At 30.6% G+C, this 8,150-nt stretch overlaps 1 protein-coding gene and 1 long non-coding RNA gene across 2 annotated transcripts in view; both read right to left on the bottom strand.

The window, feature by feature from the left end:
• Positions 1-7,154, bottom strand: part of LOC125504789 (oxysterol-binding protein-related protein 9-like) — an 8,329-nt gene extending 1,175 nt beyond the window's left edge. The window contains exons 1-7 of the mRNA XM_048667262.1: positions 6,903-7,154; positions 2,135-2,335; positions 1,726-1,827; positions 1,491-1,568; positions 1,128-1,178; positions 334-433; positions 6-95 (exon numbers count right to left, since the gene is read on the bottom strand). Of these exons, the coding sequence (XP_048523219.1) occupies positions 6-95; positions 334-433; positions 1,128-1,178; positions 1,491-1,568; positions 1,726-1,827; positions 2,135-2,335; positions 6,903-7,010 (730 nt within the window). The 5' untranslated portion in view covers positions 7,011-7,154. The remainder of the gene's footprint in view (positions 1-5; positions 96-333; positions 434-1,127; positions 1,179-1,490; positions 1,569-1,725; positions 1,828-2,134; positions 2,336-6,902) is intronic.
• Positions 5,061-6,331, bottom strand: LOC125504917. Its single transcript, XR_007281803.1, has 2 exons — positions 5,925-6,331; positions 5,061-5,863 (listed from the first exon to the last, which is right to left on the bottom strand). It is a non-coding gene; the product is annotated as an uncharacterized LOC125504917 (long non-coding RNA).
• Positions 7,155-8,150: the final 996 nt, after the last annotated feature.

Here is an 8,150-nt window from a genome sequence, read left to right on the forward strand (position 1 = left end):
CTTACGTATTGTTCTAATTTTTCTCCGTCCATCTTCCATGCATTCAGAACCCAGTTCGATTCCTTGTTGAATAACAGCTTCCCCAGGAACCACATCTAAAAATGGAAATACGAGATCGCTACTTAGAAAAAATATCTGGGAAAATACTGGTATATATACTCGTCTGAATCGTCATTATAATTATGCAATATACATATTTCATAAAATGTAACTATACGTATGATCTGTCGACCTAATTTAAAACACGATAAACAAATTTAGGATGCTTCTCATAAAATTTAAATTAAACAGTTTACCTACTCTATAGCATTATGGCTCACTTTCTCATCTTACCCAAAGGATATAATATGAACATACCATCATGAATCGAAGAGACACTGTTTGATTTTCCGGGTATTGGATGGTAAATACCATTGATGGGATGTGCGGTATTCTAAAATAATAATAGTTACCCCAAATTAATCATTTATATAAAAAAATATTCTCATTTTTATTCAACTAAGGTCTAGAACTGAGTAAATTCGGAGAAGTATTTTAGTAGGTTAGAAAATATTCTATTTGTAATTCTTGCTAAAAAATTGCGTATTTTGCAAGAGTGCAAAAACGTCGGTTACACGCTGTCGGTATTTAAGTCATTATTTTAATTTTTTTAACACATGTTCATTACTTTAGGATAACTCTTTCACCGTAATATAAATCAGGCCAATTTCTACTCGCATTATCAAACTACGATTGATATAATGTCAACAATCAAATGAAAAACAACTTGTTTGAGCGTTTTTTGATCTAATGTGCCAAAATAAATTTAAGTTTAAAAAATTGTACCATTTTATTGTAGTTTTCAAATGCATTTTGATACAGATCTGAATCATTTGTTACTTTCAGTAACACCATATAATTTTTACCCAATTTATTTTCAATATTTACTATTTACCAGGCTTTCGTCTTTGTGTAATTATTGTTACACTTTTGCAAGTTTGCCTGTCCATAATACTGTTCGATATTATTAGTCAAGTTGTCAGTTTAACAAAATCTTTCAAAATAAAATATGGTTAAGTAATTAAAACAAAGGCAACTGATTAGTTTTAAAAAATAAAGGAAAAACTACATTTACAATAGAAACTAACCTTTGCAATTTGAAGCAGGACTATGGAATGCTTGATGTTATCCAGCATTACCTGTAAAAATATATTCTCACAATATAAATATATAATATCGTCATTGCTAATGAATTATAGCATTTTAGGATTTTTGTAAGCTTTTATCTTATTATTTTCAAAACCTTTTTCCGGGGGTACGCCTCCGGAGTACAATCGCATCAACCGTATCATCATCGTACAAACGTATCAAAAGATCCCTCAAAGATCGGAAAAAAATCCCGTTTATTTAGAATTATCGGACACAAAAAAGTTTTCAATTGTATGTCAATTATGGTTCGTGAAATAAAACAGAGTAATTGGGTTGGTAAAAAGATAATTTATAAAACTTACATTTGCATGCTCCAAGATTGTCTCGCATTTCGTCTTTTCATCAAGGTCGGTGAATGAAATTATTCTCTCTTCCAATTGCTGGAAAAAATAAATATAATTGGTGTTGAGTTTATTGGCGAACGCGATAATTGCTGAAAGCCGAGGTGCTTGGATTAATCGTTCAATCTATTAATCTTTCCACAAAATACACAAAACTAAAACTTATATTTATTGCGAAACTAAGTATATTGCTAACCTTAGTTTGTTCAATCATAAGTTGTAGATATGCATCAGCTTCCGAAACTTTATTATCCAGATCCTTAATTGTAGGCGACACATGAAATGAATCCCACTTTGTCTGAAAAAAAAACATTACCATTTAATTACTTTTTTTGACCTATTAAAATCTATCAACTTAAAAATAAAAATTCTGAAAATTAGAATATCCACCTATAAATGATTTTTGTTTGAAAATGTTTTGATATGTGAGGAGACTAAAATGTTATATTCATTTAGTTTTATATATTTTTTCATTTAGTTTTATGAATTAGCGGTGCAAAAACTATATTGCCATGATATGTTTATATATATCTCAACGGCAAGTAGCAGAAACAATGATAAATATACAAACTTGTGTCTTAAACAGTGAAATTAAGGACACCTACTCGACTGGCATGTCTAATAATCGTGTCTTCCAACGCTTGCACCCATTTATGCCGTTCTTCGGCATCCCTTGCTTGAAAATGAAATGTTTTGTGATCGACTGTAATGGTGAAAGTGCTGTCATCTTCATCATCGATTCCTATTATAGCACCTTTTAATCGAACACATCCCCTTCGAACTCCTCGCATCATTTTTTCTTTTGACTGAAACAAAAATATTCATATAAAAAACGGTGACTTCTTTACGCTGTAACATAAATGTAGTTGCTAGCTCCACTTCAGCTCGATTTCTCTTGTAATTCAGATATACTTTTGGGACTGTTTCTGCAAAACATTGGATATGGCTAACTAAATTTTAATATTCATTCAAGGACTACCATTAATCTCGCATGTTATCTTGCGAGGAATCAGTGATTGGTGAATAATGGAATGATGAATAATTTGGAAGACATTAAAAGCTCAGCTCAATACTGAGATAAATGAATAAACTGAAACAAACATTAAAAAAACAATTAGAAGTAATGTTTGCCAAACAAGGAAATATTTAAAGACTAAACTGGAACCATTTCTAGATTATTAATTTACGTCTAATACAAGTAAAATATACAATATCCACCAGATTAATATTCAAGTCTAAAAGGGCTGCACCTTACCACTACCTAGTGATCAATTACAACCAACTCCATGAATTCAACTCTCCCACCCCGAACATACGAAAGTTTAATTTTTCAAAATAAAAGCGCAGTTTTGTAATGTGCGTTAATATTAATAATTTATATGCTTCATTTGCATTATAGAAAAATGTACAGGAGTATATATATATATATATAAATACTATACTTTCCTAATAAAAGCTCTCTTAGAGGATGGTTTCGTGTTAGTTGTGCAGCTTAGCTTGATCACTAATATAGTTTATCGAAATATTATACTACTTTCGTAATAAGCATATTAAATAATTTATTTCTAAGTGCAGATAGTGATACATTTATAAAAATGGCCAACATAACATTAACAGTAGCTCACTACATTAACGACCACATCCAAAGAATAGGAGGCTAGTTTTTGGTCCAACGTAATGAATTTTTATTAAATAACAATTATTAATCTGCCATTTTTCGAATGGATTTTCCTATAAATTGATAATTTACAATGAGTAAATATTGTACATTGCAATTTGTTTACACACAAGTCTTGGCAGCCCTGTAAATTACACTGAGCGAATGTAACTGCAATGGAATTAAGTTTAGCTAGTCAAATTTATTTTTAAGCAATCATCAGTGAAGATTTAAATAGCTAAAGCTATTATCGTTTTAATCACTTTATCCACGGAACTTGAATGAAGGTAAACTTAGTCCGGAAATATGCTTTTATACAAAATCTTATGATATCTTTGATATGATGACATGACATCATACAATGATGTGTGATTCTAAAATATTCTAATCAATGAAAAGTTCCCAGATTCTAAAAAATATACATTTTATACATTTTTTGTTTGGCGCATTTATACTTTAGATCCAAGAGTAGCCGATTTATTTCTAATGGAGAATCCATGGCCAACAGTAAGAATCGTTCTATTGTATTCTGTTCTATACATTACATACATACATTAAACCCTTATATTTATCCAGGTAGAAATGTTTAGTAACTGCGTCGATTGATCGTCTGCGATTCTAATAACATCTCAACTTTGCATTTGAGGTTGCAAAAACATCGTTTTATTTGAAATTAGCATATCATTTTGTACACATTTCCGAGATCGCTATTCTTTTTTCCAATTTCAATTATTTTAATGCATCCGAAATTAAAAACGTGTTTAAATTGTATGTTAAAGAACTTATTCATTAGCAGACAGCAAGTCGAATGGGTGATTGCTTGTAACCTTATAAATTACCCTTTATTTACGCCTATATTGTTCATGACATTACATTTTCACAATTATACAAAACGCAAGTACTCAGTAATTTAAAATATCCACTTGTCTGTAACCTGCAAAATTATATATATCTCAATTAATTTCATTATCATACTATTCATACTAGAGTGCTACGTTACGTCCTATGTGTAATTTTTTAATTACTGTTAATTAACTTATTTCAATAGTCGATTTGACAGAATACATATTCACATTAGAAAAAAACACTCGCTCATCTGAATAATCAGGAATCGAATTAGTGCAATTATTATTCAAATCCACACTTTTTTCTGCATAAATTTGAACTTTTTAAACTCTCAGATTCTACTTTATTTACTTAGTTAATTTGACGATATATTCATTGTACAAGGGGTTTACAGCCATTAATTCTAAACGATATAACTCACAACGTATTCTTTTTGTAAAAAGATTTACGTTTGGATTTGTTTCCATATATAATCTAGATTATTGCTTCAGCTGTAGAATAATTTTCTCTTTATCCCTTCTAAAAAGCAATGAGCCGTAAAAATGTACGATACAACCTTATCGGAATTTTTCATGTATGAACATTGTACCTATCAAGCATAAACAATTTAAATAGCTAAAATAGCTGCTGGTGACATGTACGAAAAACTCCTTACAAAACTTCGACGTTTATAAAACTACATGCGTACATTATGGGCTTAGTTACAAGTTTTTCGAAGGTAAACGCGTAATGAGAATTAAACAAGCATGTTAAATAGATCATTCCTGCTCACTATGAAGAGAAGAGTATAAGAAGATATAAAACTAATAAATTAAGTACATATAACGTAAAAAAAACTCGGCAAATATTTAGTTGACTAAGAATTATTTGATTGAAGTTCAGATACAACTCATAGGTAACAAATAATGGATGCGAATAATAAATTAATTCAGACCTTGCGTTAATTTTGGGCCACTCTTTCGATGTCAACTTTTGTAGTTAATGGTGAAAAAATTATAGTTGTTTCAGTTAATTGAGAAAAAAATATATTTACCTACTGTTTAAGGAATTTAACATTCATCAGTTTTGTGCTTATGAAAATCAAGATCTATCATTTGGAACAGAAGGCAGCAAAATTTACATAATAGTGAAAACGGAAAACTCGAATTTGTACTCAAATAAAGTGTTTTTTGTTTATCTAAAGCAAACATCTCAAAAAATACTTTGATTAATAACGACTATTGCCCAAACCCAAACTAAAATATTTTACAACCATCGATTTTTCATCCACCATTCGAAACCATGATATTTCTATCATTAATGTTATTTTTGATTTGCTGACTTCTCAGGCGAATCATTATCGAATGTTTAAGAGACATTCTGTATATGAAAAAACATCCATATTGCACTCGTTTGTCCGACGTCATCAATTAAAAATGTATCCATCGCTTTGGTACATGCTCGACATAGTGAACAACCATATAAACTAAGTACGTTTACGAAACATTATTCATCCATTAAATAAAAATGAGAAGGCGTTTAACTCATGTTTGAGGCAAATTATCCGTGCTGTTATGCTGCAAATATGCTGCACTCGGTGAATATCATGCTCGGAAGGTTTAACAAAGTGGTTTAGAACCAATAACAAATAAAAAAAATCCAAAACTTTCTAGTTTTCAATTCCCGTATTTAATAAACAATAATTTTCCATTCAGTCCCATATCATTGAATCACATTAACCGTCGTTATTCAGTCGAATAAAATGCAACATTTACATAACACTCAGCTGCGCCTGAGTATTAGTTTTTCTAAGTATGATTTTTTTCTCGTGGATTGAAAGCATGTTAATCACCTTAAATAAATAATTAATTACATAAGCTATTATAATTGGCAAAAGTGAATTTTTCCTAGACTTGCACTGTTTTCATTACAGCTAAGATACAAAAAAGCACTCCCAGTTCGAATAAAATGCGGTATTTTATCTTCAAATAGTCAATAATGTCAGACGAAATAAGTGTTTTTGATTTAGGTAATTGATTTATGCACAATGAATTACCTTGAAGGTGTTTATCTCTCTCACAGTCAAAAAACAAATAACTAACTTTTTCCGCCGAGATATATTTTAACAAAATTAGTAAAAGTAAAAGTATATAGAGACCAATTTTAATTCCCAAAATTTATTTTTTTGTTGCGTACGCCAAAAGTTAATGCGTTTAAAATAAGCAATATCTAGAAATTTTCAATGTTAACCGTAACTGGACTGTTGGTGACAAATTGACAATGAAGATATAAATTGCATTTCAGAAAAACTTAAATTTACTAGCTTACCAATAGGATGCAATACAGATATCCAGTTTGTTAAATGACTGCAAAGTCGGGGTTAAACAACAATCAATTGAAAAAATTCAATTGAAATCGTTGCAAATTTATTTGTTTCTGTTTTTTTGTTTTGTTTAGAATAAGTAGGTACTATAAAGAAATTATTTCAATTTTTGTTGGCTTCAGTGCAAATGGCAACTTGACTAGTTAATTAAATGTATGTACCTTGTAACTTGTAAAAGTACTACCTATGTCTGAGATAAGACAAAAAAAGACCTATAACTACATATGTTAACAATGTTCTTGGCTAATATTTAAAGCCACAAACCTGTTTACACTTTAAATTGGGGTTATCTGGCTTGGACTTTAATATTTATTTTGTGATTTTTCTTTTGTTGGTTTGGTGCATTTTCGGTGCATCATTAAGTTACCACAAACTATACATTCATGTGAAGTGAATATTGTACGGAAACAGTATCACCCATGCAAATAAAATCGTGTAGAAACAGCCCCATTTGTGAGACTTCTTCATTTGTAGGTTACGGAAGTCAGAGAGCAACAATTGCACTTACCGTATAATAGGAGAGTAATCCAGAGTTGTCGTCTAGCACGAACCACCGGTATTGCCATCCTTTCATAACATTGGTCCATTTACTTAGAGAACCTTCCATTACTGCCATGTTACATTAAAATTATTATAAATTAGCAAGTGCCTCGCATAACATACTCAAAATAGTTTGTGTTTGCTAAATAAACGTCAGCCAAATGTCAACAGTCAACACCGCCATTATAAATTTGTCACATTGATCCAATCAAGCTTTAGAGGATTCATTTATTACCCCCAACAAGATCACATCTTTTTTCTCAGCTACGGCCCATGATGAGGAAAAGAGACAGCTAGATGCCTAGTTCGAATTGGCTTATGAGAATCGTCTGACGGTGTATTGTTGGTTGACGGTCGGCTTATATAAGGTCTATTTCAAAAGTGCACCGTTTTTTTTTAATCTAAGTTTTCAAAATTATTGAAAAAAGTTGTAATTTGGTAGTGACGGTGATATTAATTAGTAAACCATGTCCTTTGATACTTCGGACAGCATTATATTTTGCTGCGAAATGATTGCGTTATTAATAAAAAAATAAACGGGAAGCAGGGACAAAAGTAAAATCAAACATAAGAGGCAAAGAAGAAACACAATATTGTTTAGCAAAAATGTGGAAAAATTATTTACAGTGAACACCCAAAGAAAGGAAAACTTAGAAATTAATCTTGAGTATCTTAGAGAATCGCATTCACAACTTATAAGTTCACATTTCTCTAAATGCTATAAAGCTCTACATTTACTTGTTACCTTTCATTCGTGATTGCAGCCTCAAGTATTTGATTAAGTTTAAGTAAATTATAGTCTATCAATCCTGTGCCTAAATGATAAAGTTAACTACTTGCAAAGGTTTCGGTTTTTGCAAATATCTCAGAATCAAGCGAGCGAAACTGCAAATAATTTTTTTTTGTTGTCCCTAAAGATTCATCTACACCTCGTTCCGAATGGTGATGTTAACTCTTAATAACCCTGTTGTGTGTAATAATGAGATCCGTTTTTTCAAAAGTTCATACGCGAACTATTTCGTGTTATAACATAACATAACATAACATATATTATAATGAAAGTGATTTTATTTATTAAATTATTAACATCGAAAAAGTTGTGGATTTGAAACAACATTACCTATACCTGCCGAATGATGCTAAAATAGCTGCGGATATTTAGAGAATACTTACAGCAAATTTAGTTTTCATTCTTATCGTTAATTTTAATTCTTAC

The sequence above is a fragment of the Dendroctonus ponderosae genome, unplaced genomic scaffold, assembly GCF_020466585.1.
Source record: "Dendroctonus ponderosae isolate FM_Combo_2020 unplaced genomic scaffold, Dpon_F_20191213v2 Dpon_F_20191213_6, whole genome shotgun sequence".
In the NCBI taxonomy this organism is placed as follows: Eukaryota; Metazoa; Arthropoda; class Insecta; order Coleoptera; family Curculionidae; genus Dendroctonus; species Dendroctonus ponderosae.